Genomic DNA, 25,213 nt, shown 5'->3' with positions numbered 1-25,213 from the left:
GCTTCAGTTGCTTTACATACCAGTACAATTCAAATGTACTGATGTCCCTTTTTATTTGCTTGGGGGCCTGCATCTCGCGATGCAGGCAACGATATACAGGTTGACGACTCAGCTATTTAGGAGTGTACGTATCAGCTACTGGTGAGCCCCAAATTCCTTCGGGGCGTTGTCATCTATCTAGTTAATTCAGTTTATAGGCAGTTTTATTATTCAGTACTCTTAGAGGCTTCATAGACACAGTTCAGATAGTCAGATATTTGTTATGTTAGCCTTGTAGACAGTTATACTTAGTCATTCAGTTGTTTTGGTTTAGCCATGTTAGCTACTTTCAGATATATTTCAGATTGTCTAAGTATTTCCGCATTATGATTTCAGTCAGACCTTTAGTATATCAGCATGTGTTTAATTGTTTCCATATTCAGTTATGTTCTGATATCACATGTTGATTCAGTCAGCCAGTTGGTTCGCTCGGTCACATGCAGTCAGGCACCGGGTGCCGTGTTACGTCCAGGCCCAGGTTCGGGGCGTGACAAAGCTTGGTATCAGAGCCCTAGGTTCAAGTGTCTTAGGGAGTCTATGAAGCCGTGTCCAGCGGGGTCTCTTTTATATGTGTGAGGGCCCCACACATATAAATAGTTGACCACCAAGACATTCAGGATTTGTCTCATTTCTTTCTACTCTAGATTGTGCCATAAAGCTTAGAGCGATAAGTAACTTCTCTTCCTATCGAATTACGTACGTTTCGAATGCGCAGGAGACGAATAGGTAATTCAAGGTCCAAGTAAGGATGTTTACCCATAGGGGGTACAATTGAGCAGTACTTACTGGTAACGAATGAGACTTCAAGTGCTATTAAAAGTGGAATACAATGTAAGATGCCCGAGAAGGGGTGTAGTAGAAAGAATAGTCAGTTGAATGATAATGATGTTCTTGAGAAAGGAGAATGGGATACCACAGGGAGAGGATATTAGAGAAATTAGAAAAGGAGCTAAGTCTGCAGAAAACATAAATCATGAAGGATCTCAAGAAAGTGGTGGCAGACAGTTTTCTACCGAAGGTCATCAGGACCCACTCCATCTGCAGTTAAAGATTGAAAGGGAAAATAAACAGGAAAGAGTGACAGGTACAGTTTGAGTTGGACATATGAGGTAAGTTCATCATTTTTATACTGTTGTTGAAATTGGAAGCCCTGTATGGCTATGATATGATATGACATATATATATATATATGTTGGCCTTGTAAGGCATTGTTGGTATTTCCTGCGTGCAGGTTTTGGGATAGTAAGAAATACAGAGGAAACTCTGCCAAAATTTTCCTAGAAATAGAAGGAGAATGAGATATAAGTTCGTAGTATGTCTTGAAAGGTCGTGTCAACAGTAATGATAGGATTTGACCAAGTTGCAAGTCTGACTTCGAGAAATAAAGTTAACTGTAAAATTGATAGTAATAGTAATTATGAGGTCAATATCGATATGGTAAAAGGTAATGCTAGGATAATTTGGAAGGACTTGTGATACTAAGAGATGATATGGAAAAGGCTGGCCAATCTTAATGGAGTATTATATTGAGGTATCGACTGAATTGATAAGCAGGGATAAATTACGACGAGTTTATATTTAAAATAAGTAATAGTATGATTGAGACAAGAATACCAAGGAGGAAGAGTTGTGACGAATATGAATGATTTTAGTTTGTTTAAGTTTTAGTCAGATCAGAGTTAGAGAGTACGACAGCTGTAAGTTAATTCAGAAGTAATTATTATTATGAGATAAGGAGATGTGACAGTCCTCTCTTAAGCTATGTGAGTAAGTGTTTATTCCAGATGGGTATAGTCTGATATGACTTTGAAATGTATAGAAAGTTTGGGTATCTTTCATATAAGATAGATAAAGGTTTCTTAAGTGTGATCCATAGTTCAGAAAAGATAGTATACAACCATAGAATAGAGTCAGATGATGAGGGAGAGTTAGAAATGACTTAGGTTATTCAGAGCAGAATAAGAAAATATGAAGCTAGCAGGTGATTAACAGAAAAATAGTAAGTAAGTTTTGAGTAGATACAATGCATTAGCAATTTTAGCAGAACTATTAGAAATATGATTTGATTTCCTATTCAATGAACACCTTGAGTGGGTGACAGTTCAGATACATCCGAATATGTGTGTTAGAAACCAAGGGCTTAAGTTAAGTTTAGAGTAGAGTGATTAGTGGAAGAAGAAATCAACTAAGTCGTAAGACAGCAAACTACAAAAGAATAACCTTTAAGAGTTGTAAAAAAAAAAAAAAAGGGGGGTTGTCCTAAGATTTACAGTGTGAGCAGAGTTAAGTCGTTAAGATGGAGTATGCCAGTTATGAATACAAGAGCAACCCGTTCATGTAAGTAAATTTAGTTTTTCCCCATGAGAAATTGCTCAGATGTGAGTCAAAAAAAAAATCGTCAGTGTTGTAGAGTACAAAGGAATTACAGAAGATAAGGAAGGTTAATTGGATCTCATCAAAAGAGAAGAATTTGTAAGTATAAGACGTTAGCCTTGGTCTAAGGGGGAGATGCATAAATCGCTAGTAAGTCCAGTGAGATAATTGAAGACCCGAAGGGTTAGTATGAGATATGAAGAACCTTAATTCAGTTAGGTTGGCATAATGAGATAGTCTTCATAGGGAATATGCCTAACCCGAAATGAGTAGAATGATTGTCGGACGAATCGTGTCAAGTTCAATTACTATCGATTAGGCGATCCCAGAAAAGTTATAAGATCATGCCTAGTTATGTGTCAAAAGGGTAGTGCCATTGCACACGACTCTAATATTTAAGGGGCTAGTGAAAGACTTAGCACACAACAGTACTATGAGTATTTTACAGTACTATGAGTATTTTAGGAAGTATCTCAGAAAAAAAAAATCAAGTATAGGAAGTACAGCTCATGATTTAGGCAGACAAGAGAACTAAGGTGAAAGAAGTTCACCGCTTATCCAAGCTAGGGAATTCGACTTCCAGACTCTGAAGCGGGTGGAGTTATTGCCCGGAACATGGCATTCCTTCTTAGTCATTAAAGTTAGAGAGAAGCAGTTTGGTGATTCCTACTTGTTAAAGATGAAAGAGGGGATTCACGAATATAAAGCCTTAACTTTTGCACAAAGGGGAGATAACGGTACCTTGAGATACCAAGGCAGATTATGCGTTCCAGATGTAGATGGGCTCAGAGAGCTAATTATGTCAGAAGCTCACCATTCTAGGTCTACCTCGTTCAGATAGGAGGAATGATTTAATTTGAGTGATTATGGACAGACTTACGAAGTCAGCGCACTTCTTGCCAGTTAAGACCACAGATTGAACAGAAGATTATGCGAAGTCATATGTTAATGAAATTGTCGGATTGTATGGGACCCTAGTGTCCATTATTTCAGACTATAGTGCTCAGTTCACAGCGAACATCTGAAAATCCTTTCAGAAAGGATTGGGTACGAAGGTGAACCTTAGTACAGCTTTTCATCCTCAAACAAATGGTCAGACAGATACGCTATTCAGATCTCATGTTATAATGTTCATGTTAGTTCAATACTCCGATATTTATGTCAGTTTAGTACTCAGATATCAGTCCAGTACTCACGTATTATTGGCAGTCCCGTAGTCAGTTAATCCAGTATTCAGTCAGCTCAGTATTCAGTTAATGTTACTCAGTTAATCCAGTATCCAGTCAGCTCAGTATTCAGTTAATGTTACTCAATTAATCCAGTATCCAGAATTCAGTTAGTTCAGTAGACATTCAGTTCAATGTCTCAGCAATTCAGTAATCATGTATTCATTCGGTTCAGTAACCATGTGTCCTTGATTTCAATGGTAATTGAGATGACCGCTTGCCTCTTATTGAGTTTACTTACAAAAATAATTACCATGCTAGTATTGGGATGGCACCGTTTGAAACCTTTTTGAACGAAGGTGCAGATCACCGATTGGTTAGTCTAAAGTTGGGAAAACAGAGTTGTTAGGACCAAAATTGGTCTATGAGGCTATAAAGAAGGCCAAGTTGATTTAGAAGCATTTGAAGACGGCTCAGAGTCGCCAAAAGTCCTATTCGGACATGCAGCGTAGAGACGTAGAGTTCCAAGTTGATGATTAAATGTCTCTGAAAGTTTCGCCTACGAAATGTGTTACGAGATTTGGTAAGAAGGAGAAAGCATAGTCCCGCCATATGGACCATACAGAATCCAACGAAAGGTTGGTCAATTGGCTTATAAGCTTGAGTTGCCACAAGACTTGAATTGGTGCATCTAGTGTTTCATGTGTCAATGTTGAAAAAGTGTGTGGGAGACCCGTCATTGATCGTCCTGACTGATAGCATAACAGTTAATGATGATTTGACTTATGAAGGAGTCCCAGTGAAAGCCCTTAATCTCCATGTTTGCAAGTTGAGGATTGAGGAAGTAGTCTCAGTGAAAGTCCTGTGCAGAAGTCAGAAAGTTGAGGAAGCTACATGGGAAGCCGGGGAGGATATGAAATCCATGTACCCGCACTTGTTTCAGCCCGCAGAAGAGATTTATGATGAAGCGCCAAGATTTTGAGGTATGTAAGCTTTCTTTTCATGTTTTGGTCGTGTGTGGCCAATTTATAATGCTATTGTGATGTAGCCTTGTGAGGCAATGATATTATGGGTTGTTGTGACAGGTGGGTAGTGCCTTATTACAGGGGAAACTCTGGCGAAATTTTTGTAGAATCCCGAATGGTTATCATTCGAGGACGAATGATCCCAAGGGGGAGATATTGTAACACCTCGTCACTTTGTCTGTTCATGCACAGTGAATTGACTGACGAAGGGCATGATGCATATGATGTTTCGATAAGTAAGGAATAATATTTAATGATTCTAAATGAGGTTTCAAAGATATTGGAGGTAGGAGACAAAAGTTGTTAAGGAAAGCAAGGTATATGTTGTGTATCGGGAAAGGATTTCGAGTATCGAATTAATGATGGCTTAATGAAATTTTGGAGAAGAGTTATAATGTCCCTTATATTGGTAATGAAGTGTTAAGTAAGTTTCAAGAAAGACCCATAAGCCAAATATGGGCATAAGCCATCCAAAAGGGCGAGTTAAGGAAAACGTTTTCGGATGTTCTGATTTGAAGGGGCCAAAACGCTATTATAAAGTTGGAATGTGGGAAAAACACCACAGGATGAAAGTTGTAGATAATTGAAAGAGCTTTCCAACCATAGGTCGTGGGGCCTCACAGCATATCGGGATCAAAAGTTATGGCCATTTTACCGCAGATAGTTCATCACGTTCTGGCGCAACATGCGACTCGCATGTTCAACATGCGACTCGCATTTGGTGTCGCATGTTCAACATGCGACTCGCATTTGGTGTCGCATGTTGTGCCAGTGAGAGTTAGGCTGCTGGCATGATTTGCGACACAACATGCGACTCGCATGTTCGACATGCGACTCGCATATGGTGTCGCATGTTGTGCCAGTTCCGAACCTTCTGGACAATTATATATAGACCCAACTTCGTTTTTAACCCATTTTCTCACCATTTTTGGTCCGAAAACCCTCTAGAACCCTCTCAACATTTCATCCACAAGAAAATTCAAGGGAAATCCATGATCAATAACACCAAATCCATGAACCCAAATGTATGAAACCTAGCCAAAGTTCATCTAATTCAAGAAAACCCAAGGGAAGTGAAGTAGGGTTTTGGTGCTAAAGGAGTAACTCCACTCAAGACTTGTTCAACCACTATCTAAGGTAAGTTTCATGACTTTCTCATGATGATTAAAGTGTTGATGTATTCTTGGGAGAATAATAATTGGGTTTGATGAAGGGAATTATATGAACTATGCTAGGGTTGTTGGATTGTTGACTTGGGATTTGTTGTATTCATATGAGTGATGAAGAATGATGTTAATTACATCTAATTGAGATTGTAGAATCATCTAGAAGTAATAGAATGGGATTGGGTGAAGAAAACACCATTAATGAAGGTTGTGGAGCTTCATGCCCACCAAGTGTTTGATAAAATGCTTAGATGATCAAAGCATGAATATTATTGCTAATATAGAATCCCTTTGACTTGTATTGATATAGATCAAAGTTGAGAGGGTTGACGAACATTGTATTACGCTCAAAGGCTGGAATTGAGGTATGTGAGGCTAACTATCTACGTTAGGGAATGTTCATAATTCTCCCTACGCCTCATTCTTCATACTTGTTAGCAATTTGACTCAGAATATAGTTTAGCCCTAGTTTCATGATATGATATAGAACTGTTATCTTCTAAGGTTGCAGTTACAGAATTCGTTCATGGTTGTCACTTTGAACATCATGAACTCAACACGTAATCTTTATAGACTTATGCATTATTATCACATGAGTCTCAGTCAGTGTATAACCAGTTATTTGCAAGAGTCCCATAATCAGAAACAGTTATCATGCTATCAGATATAGCCAGTCTCAGTTTTGTAAATTGTTAATGTTGAACACCTGTATCTGTACTTTTGGGCCCTAGGCCACAGTTTATGCATACGTATTGCTTGGGCCAGAGGCCACAGTTTTTGTGCACATTATTTGGGCCCCAGGCCACAGTTATATTTACAGTTTTACAGGTGATTCTTCATTCAGAACAGGGAGTACTTCAGCTTCTTGCTTTCCTGTTTAGTACAGTTACAGTTATCAGTTTCAGTTCCAGTATTTTATTGCTTCAGTTGCTTTACATACCAGTACAATTCAAATGTACTGATGTCCCTTTTTATTTGCTTGGGGGCCTGCATCTCGCGATGCAGGCAACGATATACAGGTTGACGACTCAGCTATTTAGGAGTGTACGTATCAGCTACTGGTGAGCCCCAAATTCCTTCGGGGCGTTGTCATCTATCTAGTTAATTCAGTTTATAGGCAGTTTTATTATTCAGTACTCTTAGAGGCTTCATAGACACAGTTCAGATAGTCAGATATTTGTTATGTTAGCCTTGTAGACAGTTATACTTAGTCATTCAGTTGTTTTGGTTTAGCCATGTTAGCTACTTTCAGATATATTTCAGATTGTCTAAGTATTTCCGCATTATGATTTCAGTCAGACCTTTAGTATATCAGCATGTGTTTAATTGTTTCCATATTCAGTTATGTTCTGATATCACATGTTGATTCAGTCAGCCAGTTGGTTCGCTCGGTCACATGCAGTCAGGCACCGGGTGCCGTGTTACGTCCAGGCCCAGGTTCGGGGCGTGACAGGTTCGTGCTAAATCCGACCCCAAACTCAAAATATAAAAATAGAAATTCTTATTAAATACGTATAACGTGACACATTTTCTACCGCATAATTAATTTAATGTATTTGCAGGTTAATGATATCTTATTGATAAGTTTTATAATTACTAAGGTTTCTTCGCCACACAATTAGATGATTATAAATGAAAAATTTATTTATGAGGAAGAAAGTTAAGTAGAAAAATTAGCAAATCTCAAAGGGACACAATGACTCGATATCCTATACTAACATTGATTATGATAAAGTATGATAATTACAAATTGCAAAGCTCATAAATCAAAAAAATATTTTCATCTTTTTGTGAATTTGTGAGTATGTGATTTTATTTATAGATGAAAATCGATTTGTTTTGACATTTATTAAATTTTCATTCACTATCTTGCGTCAAGGGTTTATGCTTGTTAAATGTGATTTTTCACCTTAGTTTCAGATGAAATTCAAGAAATAACCTATATTTATTAAATTGAACCTCAAGATTCAATAAAATTTAATTCTTCATCTATTCTCTATACTAAAAAAAAATTAAATTTAGTTAACTAAATAAGAGATTTTAAAGATAACTCGATCTCAATGGATGACATTGTCTTCATTTTCAACACTATATGGCATCATTTTAAAAAAAATTACTTTATGTATTTATAATAAATTATAGATTTCAAAGGCACGTATAAAATTGTCCTTCTTGAAAAAATTATCTTATAAAATAAAAAAAGACCTAAAAATAATTAATTGAAAATTTTGACATTAATTTGGAAACTTTTGTGAGGACTATAAAAGTCCTTTGATTATCCCTCGTATATATATCTATATATATTATAAAGCTAGGCATAGACAAGGTGATGTGTCACTTCTCTATAATCAAGAATCCCATTTATCTTTTTTCTCATTTTTTTTTGGATTTTTTCTCTCATTTTTCTTAATTATTATATTTAAAAAATAATCTCCATAACTCACATCCCTTAAGCTTCATAACATCTACTTTTAATTAGTAATAAGTGCTGTTTTTACTAAAGAAGAAGGCAACGGTCGTTTCATTCTCCTTCCTCTATAATTAATGTGTGTTAATGTACATTAAACTACTCAAGGGCAATAATATACTCTTTCGTTTTACTTCTATACCATTATATTATACCATATCTAATGTCTTTTTGTATTTCCATGGGGAAGTTTTGATAGCAAATTTTATGTACATTGTTCTAATCATGCATAACTTACAGGTTTGATACAAAAGGATGTAAAGAGTTGCAACAAGAAAGAAGAAAGGAAATAACATCAAACTTGGAGTCAGCATATGATATGCCTATACAACTGTATATCTCAAAGACATTGCCAAACCTGTTGCTTTTTACGCTAGAGCCTTTGGTTATAAGCCTACATTGTTCTACGCTTAGATGATAATCGCAAGTAAGTTCTCTGCTTGAGTTTGTTTTGTTAGTTTAGAGCTCGATGAAAATTGAATTTATAATTTAATTTGTATTGTTTTCTTTTAGTTTCAAAAGCAAGACACACAAATAATATCCCTACCGTTCCACTCTATGTGATATGATTCAAAATACGAGAATCAAATCACCTAATTTTCATACTTGATTCGGAAAAAAAAACTTTTGAATAGTTAAAAATAAAACTTACATATGTATAAAGCTATATAAATATGTCATAGTAGAAGTAAAAATAAAATTCACTTTGCATATGTTTTGTTTTGGTAAATATAAAAGGGTAGAAAGTAAGAAAGCAAAGAAGGGAAAAAAACAAAAGAGCACGTTGACGAGGGCAAAGTGAAAGACAAAAATTGAGGCTAAAGTTAGAGAAGTGATGGTAGGCACTACTAAAAAAAATAATGAAATTCGACCAAAATTTTCGACCACACGAGGTCGAAAAAGGCCAATTTTCGACCAAAATTTCGACCACAAGGCATGGTCGCTAACAGCTAGGGTGAATTTTTTTTCGACCTCACGTGGTCGAAAATTTTCGACCTCACGCGGTCGAAATAATTTTTCGACCACCTGAGGTCGAGTAAAGTTATTTTTTATTTAAATATTAATAAAAAAAATGACCTTGCGCGGTCGAAAATATTTTTTTTATATAAATATTTTTTAAAATTTTCGACCTCTTGTGGTCGAAAAATGAAAGAATATTAAAAAATAAAAATAAAAAATCAGAATTTCGACCACATGAGGTCGAAATTTAGCAATATTGTTGCTAGATTTCGACCTCATGAGGCCGAAAATTATCAATATCTGGGTTGATTTTCGACCTAATGCGGTCGAAAATCTGGAAAAAAAATTCCAGCATGCAGCAGCCCACCAGCCAATCTCATTCATCAACCAAATCAACAATGCAATTCATCAACACATCCAATTCATCAAAGTACTTCTACAATCATAAACTACAACATTCTACAATCAAATTCAACCTCAAATTCCAATTTAAAGTACTTCTAATTCAAATTACAACTACATTGAAACACTTAAACATCATAAACTTAAACAACCATAAACTACATTCTACAATCAAATTCACCTTCAAAGTACTTCTAATTCGAATTAAAACTACATTCAAACACTTATCAATTGTAGTTACAGTACCCCTGCTTATCCTCGGTGGTATCGCTTGTAATCTTTTAGGCCACTTTTTCAATTGTCCACCAGCCACCTCTTCTTCACTTGAAACTTCAGGTAAGGGAGTTAAGCAAGTCTCAATCTTTGTATACCTGAAAACATCAAAAAGCCACAAAGTTATCACTGGATAGAAAAATCAGACTATAATAAAAATGTGACAATAAGTTGAAGGATCACAAACCAGGCTATATCAGGATCTTGGGCAGGGCACATTGGTGGATTTTTTACCCTCTTTTATAGCAGCCCACCTGCCAGTCACACTCATCAACCAAATCAACAATGCAACTCATCAACACGTCCAATTCATCAAAGTACTTCTACAATCATAAACTTCACATCCTAATTGAATCAGCTCTAATAAAGAAGCATCGAAGGATGTCAAACAAAATGGAAAGAGAAAAGAAAACGCAAAATACTCACTGCTTTCTCAAAAGGGACAGCCCATTTGTGTCATGCAAAAAAAAAAACATCTCCAACTACACAAAGTACCTAAAAATAAGCAGAATGTTAAATTCCACATAATCTCAGTGGCTAATGCATGAAACAACAGAAGAAAAACACTCCAGAACAAAGGTGAACAACAGAGAAAGGAAAATGAAATCACTTCACGCTATTAATTTTGAAGGTAGAATATTGTACACGGGCTGGACTCTGGAGCAATAAGAACTGAGTGATATTCTAATTGCCAAGTTTCAGAAACTAAATGGTTTTTTGAAAAGTCTTAAAAACATACGAGAAGGTGTCTTTGCCATTATGGAGTGTGATATTCATACCAAGTTTCAACTTAGTAATAGCGTAAATAAAATGTGCATGTAGCAGTTAACAGTACTAATGATTAACTGATAGAATTCTGGAATTTAATAACAAGGAAAACAACAACCTTGGAATGTAGACAGTAGACATCGGTTACATCTCACATGGTCTAATCTGCTTGGTTCTAATTTAATCAAACAATGCATAGTAAACTGACATTGCACCATTCACCAGAAAAGGAGAAATCTTTTAAAAATGAGGCTCCATCTGAAGGACAAAGTACTGTCATGATACATCCCTGCTTCTTTAATCCATGCATCTATTAGATTAAAGATGAACAACCATAATCTAAATTGAGCTCTTCAAACACAGCTTGTAGGATTTAAAAAAAATATATACTTAAGGACCAATAGTGTAACATTTAGGGGGAAAAAGGAACATCGCGCATCTCAAGGACAAAGCATTTCATTAACTTCTAAAATGCTTAGATCTACCAAAAAATAGCCTTTCTTCTATGGCAGCTTGAAGGCCTAAATAACACCGAGCAATAAAAAAAAAAAGTCGAACTCATCACATCCAAATTCACAGGAAAAAAAAAAATGGACCCCATATTAATAGAATCAAGCAATATTAAAAAAAAAGGTGAATCCAATAATAAAAAAAAAACTATATAAAGCATGGGTCTAGCATGGGTTTAGACCCATGCTTCGTTGTCCGTTGTCCCTTCAAAAAAAAAAAGGGTGGGCCCCATACTAAATAACATCGAGCAATAAAAAAAAGAAAGAAAAAAAAAGTGGAACCCACCACATCCAAACTCTTGGGAAAAAAAATGTGAGCCCCATATATATTAAACAACAAATAATATTTTTAAAAAAATGAATCCCATATTAAAAAAACAAATAATGTTAAAAAAAAGTGCTTAGAAAATCAAACAATTAAATTAATAATGATGGATTCATTGCCACATGCGTATCAACCCATCAATGGGAGCACATGAAATTATTGTACAACAACATACTTAAAATACTTATATATTAAAATAAGATAGAATTTAATTACTTTTTCATTTTTTCCTTACTCTAATAAATGTGAAAAGAGATTAATGTCATAGAAGGAAAAAAAATATTAAATGGAGATCAAATAATTAATAAGCTAAATTAGTGAAATTATAATTCTAATTGACGTTTCCTTAAAAATCGTATAAAAAACAACATGACAAGTAAAATGAGTTAAACAAAAAATATTTATTAAAAATTAAAAAATAGAAGTTCTTCATGGCCCCATATTAAACACCAACCAGTATTTAAAAAAAAAAAAGTGGAACCCACCACATCCAAATTCTTGGGAAAAAAATGTGGGCCCCGTATATATTAAACAACAACTAATATTAAAAAAAATGAATCCCATATTAAAAAAACAAATAATGTTAAAAACAAAGTGCTTAGAAAATCAAACAATTAAATCTATAATGATGGATTCATTGCCACACGCGTATCAACCCATTAGTGGGAGCACATGAAATTATTGTACAACAACATACTTAAAATACTTATATATTAAAATAAGATAGAATTGAATTACTTTTTCATTTTTTTCTTACTCTAATAAATGTGAAAAGAGATTAATGTCATAAAAGAAAAAATAATATTAAATGGAGATCAAATAATTAATAAGCTAAATTAGTGAAATTATAATTCTAATTGACGTTTCCTTAAAAATCGTATAAAAAACAACATGACAAGTAAAATGAGTTAAACAAAAAATATTTATTAAAAATTAAAAAATAGAAGTTCTTCATGGCCCCATATTAAACACCAACCAGTATTAAAAAAAAAAAAGTGGAACCCACCACATCCAAATTCTTGGGAAAAAAAATGTGGGCCCCGTATATATTAAACAACAACTAATATTTTAAAAAAATGAATCGCATATTAAAATAACAAACAATGTTAAAAAAAGTGCTTAGAAAATCAAACAATTAAATCTATAATGATGGATTAATTGCCACATGCATATCAACCCATTAGTTGGAGCACATGAAATTATTGTACAACAACATACTTAAAATACTTATATATTAAAATAAGATCGAATTTAATTACTTTTTCATTTTTTCCTTACTATAATAAATGTGAAAAGAGATTAATGTCATAAAAGAAAAAATAATATTAAATGGAGATCAAATAATTTATAAGCTAAATTAGTGAAATTATAATTCTAATTGACGTTTCCTAAAAAATCGTATAAAAAACAACATGACAAGTAAAACGAGTTAAACAAAAAATATTTATTAAAAATTAAAAAATAGAAGTTCTTCATTTAAATAGAAAATCAAATTTCTACTTCGTTTCATCTTAAACATATAAAATTAATATAATAATTTGAATTAGAATTATCCAAATCAAATTTTGATAAAAAAATTATATGTATTACTTTACTATTACTACTATATAGAAGAGCCAGTTTATAGAGGCAACATCGTCGTCCGTGTTCGGTCTTATTTTTTTATTTAAGAGTAAAAAAACCCTTCGTGGTCCCACCCACTTTTTTATTTAAGGCAAAAAAATGACGTTTTATACTTTATATTACCAACTCTTCTAAAAAGTAGATAGAAATACTTTATTATATTTCTATTTTTTACTATATAAAAGCATCGGTTTACCCATGCTTCGTCGACAGTCACTCTTAAAAAAAAAAAAAAGCTGGACCCCACCCTCCCCAAACTCATGAAAAAAAATGGACCCCACCATCTTCAAACTCATGAAAAAAAAATGGACCCCATATTAAAAAAAAAAAGGCAACGTCAAAAAAAAAAATGTGCATCCCATATACTAAAAAATCAAACAATATTCATATAATTCCCAAAGTATCCCCGTCAAATCAATAATAGTGGATTCATTGCTACATGCATATTAACCCGTTAGTGAGAGCAAATAAAATTATTGCACAGCAAAAAACATGGACCTCATATTATTACTTTTCTTCAAAATATTTAATTGTTGTATTTTCTATTCCGTCATGTCATTTATTTATTATGTTTACTAAAATAAATATACTTAAAATATATATATTTAAAAAATAACATACAATTTAATTACTTTTTTATTTTTATTCTTACTCTAATAAATGTGAAAAGAGATTAATATCAAATGAAGATCAAATAATGAATAAGATAAATTAGTCAAATTCTAATTCTAATTCGTGTTTCCTTAAAAAATCATGCAAAAGACAACATGACAAATAAAATGAGTTAAACCGATAATATTTACCAAAAATTAAAAAATAGCATTTTTTTCGTTTAAATAGAAAATTAATTTCTACTTTGTTTCGTTTCAAACATGTAAAATTAATTTAATAACTTGAATTAGAATTATCCAAATCAAAATTTGATAAAAAATAATAAGTATTTTACAGTTTTAAATTAATCGAATTAAAATTGAAAGTATCAACTGATGCTTAAATATTGCTATTATTTTATCTCAAAGAGAAGAAAATAGTTTTCTTTTAAATAAATCTTCTCTTTTAAAAAGTATTAATAAATTTTCGTAACAAACACGAATAAAATAAAATTTTAGATATAAAGCATAAACTACAATATTATATTAATCGTATTTTGAATATAATATATATATATATATATATATATATCATCATTATATAAACATAACTATATATATATATATATACATACATCATAATTCGAAATGTTGGGCCCGTGCCCAGCATGGGCATTGGCCATCTACTAATAGAAGAAAAGAAACAGAAAGACAGCGAACCGTCAACCCTCCGTAGGTAGCTGTCAAATTCACCAAACAAGTTTTCAACCACTTCAAAAAACCAGCGTTTTAAACACCTTTTTCAACCATATCTTCACCTCTGTTGAGGTTTATTTTGGTCGGAGTTGAGGAAGTTTTCAGCTTATAAAATGTTCCGCTGAGTTTTTCGAGTGCGTCGACGTTTCCGATGAGGTTCTTCGATGGTGGTGTTATTTACAGTAGATGTTCAACGCTGGATTTGGTTGTATTCTTCTCTACCTGGACAACTAGTGTTTTTCTTTAATAAAAGCAAGGAGGTTTTTGTCTTAAAGGTGCAATCTTTTCCATTTCAATTATTATCTCATCAAATGTCTTCTTCTTTTTCCTTCTTTGTTAAGTATTTTGCTTCGTTTGTAGTCTCAGCTACTTGTTAACTTTTTTGTTGAAATACTAAGTTTTATGTTAATAAGGTAACTGACCTTGCTTCAATTAAGTTATGAAAATACAGTAGTTTGACCATTCCCATTTACTATTTGGCTTCTTGTTTAATTGGACGTTTGCAGTGAAATGGTTTTTGATATATTTTTAGGTTTTTAATTGACAAGGTAGTTTATTTTCATATTCAAAAGGTAAAAAATGCATTCTGTGTATGTTCAGTTAATAATTGCAGTTAGTAGTCTCTTAGCTTAAATCAATAATCCCTTTTCAAAATCGTCACTTCAATTGGAAAAACCCTTTCTAATAATAAAACGTGTGTGTTTATCGCGGGGGTTGGAAAAAGGGGTGTGACATCCGCTGCACCACATGGTTAGCTTTTGTATTCTACTATATGAAACATCAGAGTTGAAAAATGGCCAAATTAAAAGCAATGTCTGTGTCTTCAACATTTCAAGTCCACTGTTTCCAAATCCTTCAACTTGATGATTTAATAACGTACAAATGTACCAAGCTCATTGATTCATTATTATTCACAGCTCTCTTAAAATTTGTGTACTTAGATCTACCTATACCCATGTGAAATGAAAAGATGATCTACTTAATTAATAATGATTCTGTATTTAATATGAATGCAGTACAAAGGAAAGGAATCTCGGGTCACATGGATACAGTCATACAGGGAACAAATAGAGCAAACTTATTTACAATAAGTTGACTTGAAGATTGTGCTACACAATTGATTAGCAAAGCATATGAGGTGGAATATGTTGTTGATGCTTGTATAAACAAAGGCGTTCCTTATTGGTGCCTCGAGCGTTGGCTCCTGGATATCATAAAGGAGATGACTAGTATCAAAGCGGAGATTCAGGGAAAGAACATGGTTGAGGATACAATGAAGACTGTCACTGCTCGTACGTCATCACATTTGGCAAGGACTCCAAGGATTAATGAAGAAATTGTGGGGTTTGAGGATGTAATAGAAAATTTAAGAAATAAACTACTGAATGGAACCAAAGGACAAGATGTCATCTCAATTCACGGCATGCCGGGTCTAGGTAAGACGACTTTGGCCAACAGACTCTATTCTGACAGGCTAGTTGTCTCTCAATTTGATATTTGTGCACAGTGTTGCGTGTCTCAAGTATATTCGTACGAGAACTTGTTATTGGCCTTGCTACGTGATGCTATTGGTGAGGGTTCTGAACTTAGAGAACTTCATGCCAGTGAATTAGCTGATATGCTTCGCAAATATTTATTGCCCAGAAGGTACCTTATCTTTGTTGATGATGTGTGGCAAAATAGTGCTTGGGATGATTTAAGAGGCTGTTTTCCGGATGCCAATAACAGAAGCAGAATCATTCTGACAACGCGACATTATGAAGTTGCCAAATATGCTAGTGTTCATAGTGATCCCCTTCATCTTCGTATGTTTAACGATGATGAAAGTTGGAAGTTGCTAGAAAAGAAAGTGTTTGGTGAAGAAAGTTGTTCCCCTCTGCTAATAGATGTTGGGAAACGAATAGCAAAAATGTGTAAACAACTCCCTCTTTCAATTGCGTTAGTGGCTGGTATTCTCAAAGAGATGGAAAAGAAAGAAGAATGTTGGAAAAAAATGGCTGACAATTTAGGTGTCCACATTCGCAGTGATTCAAAGGCCATTGTAGAACAAAGTTATCAGGATTTACCTTCTCATCTTAAGCCTTGCTTCCTTTATTTTGGAGCATTTTCTGAAGACGCTGTGATTAACATCTCAAAGTTGACAAGGTTATGGATATCAGAAACATTTATCAAAAGTTGTGAAGGCAAGAGTTTGGAGGATATAGCAGAAGGTTACTTAGAGAATCTTATTGGACGAAATCTTGTGATGGTTGCTAAAAGGGTTGATTCAGATGGTAAGGTCAAAGCATGTCGTCTTCATGATGTATTGCTCGACTTCTGCAAGGAAAAAGCAAGAGAGGAGAATTTTCTACTATGGATAAAACGGTAATATGCTAATCAATGGTACTTTATTTATTCAATCAATCAAGTATTTCAAGTTATATGTTAAAATTACTATCATTTTACAAATATATATTTACAGTAATCAAGTATTTCAAGTTCTAATTGAAAATCAATGCTATGGTTTTGCTAATTTATATATTCACAGGGATCAGAGTGCCAATCCTTCATGTGTTTACTCTTACAAGCAGTATGCTCGCTTGGCCTTTACTGAAGTGCATAATCTTCTAGAATGGAGCTCTTCTTGCTCACTTGCCGGCTCTATACTTTCCAAGAAGGACGCAACATACTTTGCCCATCGTCGCTTATCCTCACGCACTTTTGCAATTTCACGTATTTTACAGAATTTCAAGTTTCTAAAAGTGTTGGATTTGGAGCACCACATTGTTATTGATTTTATTCCAACTGAGCTTGTTTACTTGAGGTATTTCTCCGCACATATTGATCAGAATTCAATTCCTTCAACCATATCCAATCTTTGGAACCTTGAAACTCTTATATTAAAACGTAGAAGATATTTGCGGCGTTGCGTGCTACCACTACCTCATACAGTTTGGGAGATGGTTAAACTGAAGCGTTGCGTGCTACTACTACCTCATACAGTTTGGGAGATGGTTAAACTGAAACATCTGCATAATCCCGACTTCAGCACAGGAAAAGCAGAAGCATTACTCGAGAACTCCGCAACACTTTTTTATTTGGAAACCCTTTCCACTCCATATTTTTCTGGTTTTGAGGATGTGGAACTGATGTTGAGAAAAACACCTCATCTTCGAAAACTGATATGCGAAGTCGAGGGTGAGTTAGAATACTCTCAGTACCATGTTTTGGATTTTCCAACACCGCTTGAAATACTAAAGATTTATCGTTCAAAAGATCCCTTTAAATGCATCCCCTTTTGCATCTCCGCACCAAACCTCAAGTGCCTGAAACTATCTGGATTTTACCTGGATCCTCGATACTTATCAGAAATTGCTCAGCTGAAGAACCTTGAGGTACTCAAACTGTACTACGTTGAGTTTGGCTACCATAGGGAATGGAAAGTGAGCAATGACGAGTTCCCTCAACTTAAAGTCTTGAAACTAGTTTGGTTAGCTTTCTTTGATGAATGGATTGTCGCAGATGATGCCTTTCCTAACCTTGAACAATTGATTTTGCGTGGATGCCGGGATCTTAAGGAGATCCCTTCTTCTTTTGGGGAAATCTCTTCTCTAAAGTACATTGAGGTAGAGAATTGCAACGAGGCCGTTGTCAATTCAGCCAGGGATATCCAAGAAACACAAGTTGAAGATTATCAAAATACTATTTTCAATCTCGTCATAAGCAAGGTACCACTACTCAGAAAATACCTTAACTACATTCAGTCTCATTTTCCCTACTATAATAAGTTGCCTTTTACTACCTTTTCTTTTTGTTTCGAAATTTGTTTAAAACTTTATTATTCAGATTTGGAAGTCTGCCAGTGAGCTTTCTGCATGATTCTGAGCTTTCAGAAATCTCCTTGTTCTCAAGAATTTTTGGGGCTTAAACTTTTTGAACTGTTTTCACTGTTATCTTTATTATGAGTCATAATTTATGACACTCATGGCCTCATTTATATCTAGGATTTTCTCCTTTGTTTTCTTGCAGAAAAAGGTGCTGAAATTAGACATTTACGGTGAGGAAAAGGTATTTAAGGTATTTAGAGCTATATGCGGTATCCCAGGTACTAACTAGACTGATTATCTTTTTTTTCCTTTATTTTCTCTTGACTTGTTTTAGAACACCAAATAACTTTAATTCATCAATGTATATTGGTTGTCTTATTCTATATAACAGGGGTAGAAGCTATTGCACTTGATAGGATAGAGAAGAAAATATTAGTGACAGGAAATGCGGATGCTTATCAAGTTCAATCAGTTGTGGGGAAACTGAGAAAGTTGCGGAAACTGAGGAAGTGTGGCAACTGTAACCCTTGGTGGACTAAACCATGGCGGATTTGCAGAAAATAAGATTGAAGATGGGAAAAGAAAGAGACCATAAGGTGTAATTTCATTCCTCACATCCCACACCTACGATTTACTGTGATTTTTATATGCTAACAATCTAGAGCTTTGAAAGGGACTTAAATGAAAACTATTCTGAAGTAAGGACTAAACTGTAAACATAACTTCCTAACAGCTCCTAACTCACCAATGTGATATAGTCCTTGTGCACAAGTTGAGGCGCCTACTTGTGCACACCCAAAGTTGGAGGGTATAATTGCCAACTGAGGCCGAGTTTGAGGGCCTATTTCAGTTTGCGTCTTCATTATCATTTGATTTCTTACAAATTTACTGAATTTGGTACTCGGCATTGCAACGCTTACTAGCTAAACACTGCAGTGCTGGCTCCTAACTTGTCAACACCAATGTGATATAGTCCTTGTGCACAAGTTGAGGTGCCTACTTGTGCACACCCAAAGTTAGAGGGCATAATTGCCAGTTGAGGCCAAGTTTAAGGGCCTATTTCAGTTTGCATCTTCATTATCATTTGATTTCATACAAATTTACTGAATTTGGTACTCGGCACTGCAACGCTTACTAGCTAAACACTGCAGTGCTAGTTCGTTGGAATGCGCTGGGCAAAATGTGGACTGCAATCTAAAAATATGGTTGCTGCATCCAAACCAGAAGAATGTATCAGGTATTACAGTCATTTCTAAAATTTTAGAAGTGCATGCAATGGAAAAGAGAAGTTCCATAGCAGTTGTATCATTATCAATCCTTAAAGAAAGAGTAGAGCAGTGGTTAAAGCCAATAGGTAATAGACATGTCATTCAATAATTGTTCATTTTCGAGAGGGATGAAGAGGTAGAAGATGTAAATTGCGAAGACAGGTACACTAATTCTAATTTGAATGCTTTTACAACTCAAAAGTATTAAGAAGATCTCTTATGTAATTATCATTTATATTACTTATTATCATTTATATTACTTAATTTTAACTGATACACAAACATCTTTTAATAAATTTCATCTTAAAAAACGGTTCACCAAATCCTTTTTCTACTAGGATCGGAACACGTGCAGTACAAGTATCTGGATCTCACCGGATTCAGCCTAACAATTTTATCCTTTCATCTTTTTCTTTATCTTCCTCGTCTTTCTTCTTATTCTTCTCCCTTTGACCCGTAAGGTCAAGGGAGTAATCGATGTCTTCAATCACAATAATAGATTTACTTCTAGTATCTATCAGCAATTTTCTTAGCTCGGTGTTGTCCTTAACTGATGTCAGTTCGAGATCATAGACATCATATTGCAAGTAATTAGCCATAGCAGCAATCATGCTAGATTTACCCGTTCCTGGGGGACCATAAAGAAGATAATCGCGCTTCCACGCTTTTCCAATCTTTGCATAATAGTCTTTTGACTTGCTGAATGTTTCGAGATCATCCATAATCTCTTGCTTCTTGTTTGGATCCATGGCCAGAGTATCGAATGTTGATGGATGCTCAAACATTACTCCACTCCACATCCTCCACCCCCTATATCTGTACCCACCACCTGTCTCTCCCTTATTGTTTGTGTACAGCTTTCTTTGTCGTTCTCTCACAGATATCGCCTTCCCTTCATCCAACACATACTTCAAGTATGACTATGTGATAAGCTCGCGATTCTTTCTGTGAAATTTGAGCTTCAAAAACCTCTTGTCATCCTCCTTCCACAAAGCAATTGTCTGTTTGTTGGCTGCTAATTGGCTCGAAATCCACCAAACCTTCTCATATTTATATTCATCGGTTATCTCCTCATAATCATGCATGGTTAGGATAAGAGATTGACCATCTTTCACCGTGTTGGCTTTGAGGCGCTTAGCTTGTGTGCAAGAGTTCTTGCTCAAGTACCTTTCGATTGCTACGTAAGCTTTGCTCCGCTCGAACCACCCCTCACTTTCATACTCATGACCATTTATTTTCCTTACCGAAATCAACCTTTCCTAACATCACCATTTTCCTTAGCACCATTACTTTCTGACTTCTCTTTTTCGCTTACACCATCAGCATTCTTGGCTTCTTCAGTAGCTGCTAATTCTTTCTTTTTCTCCTCCTTCTCTTCCTTCTCCATCTCAGCCTTTGTTCTCTCTTCTTCTTCTTCTTTCTCAGCCTTCAACTTTGCTTCCTCCTTTGCAGTTTCAAGAGCTTTAATCAATCTCTCCAAGCAAGTGTCTGCATTTTCCTTCGAAGACTTAAGCATCAAATTCTCAGCAATATCAGCAGGAGTCATATTAGTTTCCCCCAATAACCGACGAATCTCAGGAAAGTGAACATGAGATTCGACGTCAAGATAATTATTTGCAAGCACCTTGAAGGACTCAAAGCAACAGTAGGATAGCACAATATGTTTATCCATCCTCCCCCTCCGAATTAGAGCAGGGTCACCACCAATAGCTGACCATAGACCATCAATGAAGTTCAAAAGTCCGGATAAAGTTACCTCACTTTGCTTTTCTTTCTCCTCTCCTCTTTTAATCTTCTTCTTGATGGCGTCTTTCTCATTTTTTTCTTTATGTTCCTTGTTTTTCTTTTTATTCTTCTCTCTTTGACCCGTAAGGTCAAGGGAACAATCAATGTCTTCAATTACAATAATAGATTTACCTGTAGTGTCTGAGCAATTTTCGTAGCTCAATATTGTCCTTAACCGATGTCAGTTCAAGATCATAGACATCAGATTGCAAGAAATTAGCCATAGCAGCAATCATGCTAGATTTACCCGTTCCTGGAGGACCATAAAGAAGATAATCGCGCTTCCACGCCTTGCTAATCTTTGCATAATAGTCTTTTGACTTGCTGAATGTTTCGAGATCATCCGTAATCTCTTGCTTCTTGTTTGGATCCATGGCCAGAGTATCGAATGTTGATGGATGCTCAAACACTACTCCACTCCACATCCTCCACCCCCTATAGCTGTACCCACCACTTGTCTCTCCCTTATTGTTTGTGTACAACTTTCTCTGTCGTTCTCTCACAGATATCGCCTTCCCTTCATCCAACACATACTTCAAGTATGACTCTGTGATAAGCTCGCGATTCTTTCTGTGAAATTTGAGCTTCAAAACTCTTGTCATCCTCCTTCCACAAAGCAATTGTCTGTTTGTTGGCTGCTAATTGGCTCGAAATCCACCAAACCTTCTCATATTTATATTCATCGGTTATCTCCTCATAATCATGCATGGTTAGGATAAGAGATTGACCATCTTTCACCGTGTTGGCTTTGAGGCGCTTAGCTTGTGTGCAAGAATTCTTGCTCGTACCTTTCGATTGCTACGTAAGCTTTGCTCCGCTCGAACCACCCCTCACTTTCATACTCATGAAAAATTACGTGCATATAAGGGTAGAAATAGCTCACGATTTTATCCGTATACCTCCTAATAAGACCACGAAGTTCGTGAGGAAAATAGTTCTGGTACATGGTCCAGGAGAACATGATTGTTGCAATGGCTGGACCCAACTGAGTCCAAACATCTTGCATCATCTTGAGATTAATAGGAGTACAACAGCAATTGAAGAGTATGTGAATGGTTTGTTCAGTACTAAATGATATATGGCCTCTTATATATAGAGATAGAAAACACCAGAGCGTACGTAGTTATCATTTCCTTGGTCACCAAGTTTGAGCGTTTAAGAAAAGACATACTTGTGATGGAAAACAACTCATAGATATTTGTGTAATTGCAAATCATCTCATATAAAGGCAGCGGGAAGGAAAGTGTTATAAATCATGAATAAAACGTGCCAAGTTCCAGGCGGTTTGTAGGTATTCTACCTTCTTATTTTAACAGAATAAAAAGGAAAGTACATCGTATAAATTGGGACAGAGACAATATTTCTTTTCTTTTATAATTTGGGTATGCTCATGAGTCATGACCATATATATATATATATATTCAAAGAAACTGCTTTGTAAATGCCAAGACGTTTCTACGGCCAATGTTGAAATACTAGTCTTGTCCTGATCAGGAGGCTTTATATATATATATATATATATATATATATATATATATATATATATATATATATATATATATATATATTATATAGGTCTCTAGAGAAGTAGGAAGGTTAAATTAAGATAAATTAAGATTCGGAGTTGGATCCACTAATATTCTGATGCATATGGACATTGTCTTTTTCCAAGGTGATAATATATACACACACAATATATGTATATGCCATCTATAAGATGTCGTTGTGCTTACGCATGGGAGAGTGACTAATGATCATATATCATCTAAGATGTCATTATGTTTAAAGGAAAATTTACAGTCAAATACCATTCGGCCATCTAGTTTACAAAATATGTACACAGTGTATAGGTAGTGTATAAACTATACTAAATATACATATGATATACATACCTATACAACCAAAGTGTATAGGCAGTATATACTTTGGCCATATTTGATAAACTAGATGGCCAAAGTGTATATTTAAGTGAATTCCCCAATTACACTATCTGATATTCGGTATAAAAAATTCACGGACTCTATTACTAATACAAATTCACACTTAAACGACCAAACAGAGGGTCACAAGCATTAGATAATTAAGGTTAAGTGGTTCAGGAACAGAGCATAATGAGGACTAATTTAGATATCAAGAGGAACAATTGGGAGGAAAATCGAACCAAAAGCCTTCAACAAATTAAAGTACATTTGTTTGTTGAACCAAGTCTCTCAACAAATTATTTTATCCTTACTAATTAAGCCACCTCTTCGTTGGTAACTTGCATAAAGTAGTCCTCATTATTGTCTTTGTTTATTACATAAGACGACCTTTGTGTTTAGGTGAAGGCACGCCACTTCCCGCCCACATTATTTAATTCATGAGTTTACAATTATTTTCTTGTCGAAATTTCCACTCTTAATTCACAATTGTTAGTACTCATATTGTCTTTGTTTATTACACTAGTGTTATTTGGCCCGTGCTAAGCCCGGGTCCAAAATTAATATTAAAATTAAATTTGCAATTACTTTTTTTCTTACTCATTGTGATTTTAAGTTATTGAAAGATTAGTTTGACCTTTTCTGCAAATTCCTAAAAACTAAAGGCTCTCCAAAAATTAAAATTGCACCCAAAGTATTTAAAAATTGAATAAAGACTTTTTTGTCCTTATTTTAGAGTTCATTTTAGCATTGTTTATTTACTAAATTTTATTTAGATTTAGACTTTGGAAATTTTTTGAAATCCAACTTAGCTGTAACATCTGTGTGATTAAAAACTTCCATTATGAACTATAATGCTTTCTTTCAAAAAGAAGAAAAACAATTTGGTTCAAGAGACATCAATTATAAATGCTACATTTATTCTTATAATGAGATGTTAGTAGATGTTATTTTCATTTAAGATAAGATATACAAATTACAATGAAAATATGAAGAGAATTAATGACTTTTCTTAATATAATTAAATCCTTTTGCTTTCCAAAACTTATGTGATGAGGAAATGGCATTTTTTTCCTTTTGCTAGTTTATAAGTGGCACATTATTTTATAAAATGTACATTATAATCATTTTTTAAACAAAAATAAAGCTTCAATGCTTCATGCTTAATATAATCATGTGTCCCTATGCTAAACAAGCACTGCCTAATCCTTTTTTAACCCCCCCCACCCAACCCCACCCCCACAAAAAAAAAAAAAACTAAAAAATCTTAAATATGATTGCTCTCTTTTGTTACAATTGTTTGATACTCCCTCCGTCGCAATTTAAGTGTCTTACTTTCCTTGTTTATTTATTCCAAAAAGAGTCTCTTTCTATATTTAGTAAGTTTTGGCAAGTTTTAGACCACTAGATTTAAAAAACTACACATATCTTTGATTTAAGACCATAAGATTTAAAAGTCTCCGTTTATTTCTTAAATTTCGTGCCTAGTCAAACTAAGACACTTATATTGAGACGGAGGAAGTATTACTATTGTTTGGAAAACTAAAAATTATGTAATATTTAGGTACACAAGCATAAAATATGTTATTTTCTTTAATTATACATATCAGTTATAGTTGGAACGACTTTAAGGATTTATAGGTTATTGAGGCTAATGCGTCTATATATATATATATATTAAAGGGGATGACATATTTTAAATAGTTAACTTATCTATGTAAGAGACATTTGAGAATACAAGCAAAAGTATTTTTAAATAGAAAATGTCCAACAGAAACATATTTTAAATTTACTAACAAATTTTTAAAAAACTATTAAGACAATAAAGTAATATATAGTAGGAGAAAAACGATTCATATAAAAGAAGCTATAATACACTCCACATCACTCTCTCAAGTAGATAAGCAATAAAGAACAATTAAAAGGTTGAATTTGGAAGAGACACCTTTTAGTTAGAATCTAACTAAATGACTATAAAATTTTTAGATTCCCA

At 34.4% G+C, this 25,213-nt stretch overlaps 2 protein-coding genes and 3 pseudogenes across 5 annotated transcripts; 2 read left to right on the top strand and 3 right to left on the bottom strand.

Annotated features, from left to right (window-relative positions):
* Positions 1 to 9,579: 9,579 nt before the first annotated feature.
* Positions 9,580 to 12,615, bottom strand: LOC132641576 (probable methyltransferase PMT14). Of its 4 annotated transcripts, XR_009582897.1 has the most exons (4): positions 10,848 to 12,615; positions 10,298 to 10,366; positions 10,059 to 10,207; positions 9,580 to 9,969 (listed from the first exon to the last, which is right to left on the bottom strand). XR_009582897.1 is itself a non-coding variant. In XM_060358615.1 (2 exons), exons 1-2 carry the CDS (start codon positions 10,088 to 10,090, stop codon positions 9,702 to 9,704), a joined length of 300 nt encoding a protein of 99 aa, XP_060214598.1. In that variant the 5' UTR covers positions 10,091 to 10,289; the 3' UTR covers positions 9,580 to 9,701. The 4 variants fall into 4 exon arrangements, 1 of the variants encoding a protein (XP_060214598.1); XR_009582898.1 differs by having other exon boundaries at positions 10,059 to 10,194; positions 10,298 to 12,602; XR_009582896.1 differs by having other exon boundaries at positions 10,298 to 12,582.
* Positions 12,616 to 14,361: 1,746 nt separating this feature from the next.
* Positions 14,362 to 19,090, top strand: LOC132641574 (putative late blight resistance protein homolog R1A-3). Its single transcript, XM_060358612.1, has 5 exons — positions 14,362 to 14,717; positions 15,459 to 16,806; positions 16,970 to 18,149; positions 18,451 to 18,526; positions 18,640 to 19,090. The coding sequence occupies exons 2-5, from the start codon at positions 15,665 to 15,667 to the stop codon at positions 18,810 to 18,812; spliced, it is 2,571 nt and encodes an 856-aa protein (XP_060214595.1). The 5' UTR covers positions 14,362 to 14,717; positions 15,459 to 15,664; the 3' UTR covers positions 18,813 to 19,090.
* Positions 19,091 to 19,873: 783 nt separating this feature from the next.
* Positions 19,874 to 20,601, bottom strand: LOC132642733 (AAA-ATPase ASD, mitochondrial-like; annotated as a pseudogene).
* Positions 20,602 to 20,707: 106 nt separating this feature from the next.
* LOC132642732 (AAA-ATPase At3g28580-like) lies at positions 20,708 to 22,586 on the bottom strand (annotated as a pseudogene).
* Positions 22,587 to 23,412: 826 nt separating this feature from the next.
* LOC132639809 (putative late blight resistance protein homolog R1B-12) overlaps positions 23,413 to 25,213 on the top strand; it is a 6,570-nt pseudogene continuing 4,769 nt past the window's right edge.

Source organism: Lycium barbarum, chromosome 5 (genome assembly GCF_019175385.1).
Source record: "Lycium barbarum isolate Lr01 chromosome 5, ASM1917538v2, whole genome shotgun sequence".
NCBI classification, from domain to species: domain Eukaryota; kingdom Viridiplantae; phylum Streptophyta; class Magnoliopsida; order Solanales; family Solanaceae; genus Lycium; species Lycium barbarum.
The sequence above is the reverse complement of the archived record's forward strand: the minus strand, read 5'-3'. Positions and strand labels throughout refer to the sequence as shown.

Bases quoted from the DNA above. Each gene is read 5' to 3' on its own strand.
- LOC132641576 (XM_060358615.1), bottom strand. From the start codon at position 10,090: ATGTGCCCTGCCCAAGATCCTGATATAGCCTG. The intron at 9,970-10,058 runs GTTTGTGATCCT...TGATGTTTTCAG, and splicing joins CAAGATCCTGATATAGCCTG to GTATACAAAGATTGAGACTT.
- LOC132641574 (XM_060358612.1), top strand. From the start codon at position 15,665: ATGACTAGTATCAAAGCGGAGATTCAGGGAAAGAACATGGTTGAGGAT. The intron at 18,150-18,450 runs GTACCACTACTC...GTTTTCTTGCAG, and splicing joins TCAATCTCGTCATAAGCAAG to AAAAAGGTGCTGAAATTAGA. The intron at 18,527-18,639 runs GTACTAACTAGA...TCTATATAACAG, and splicing joins AGCTATATGCGGTATCCCAG to GGGTAGAAGCTATTGCACTT.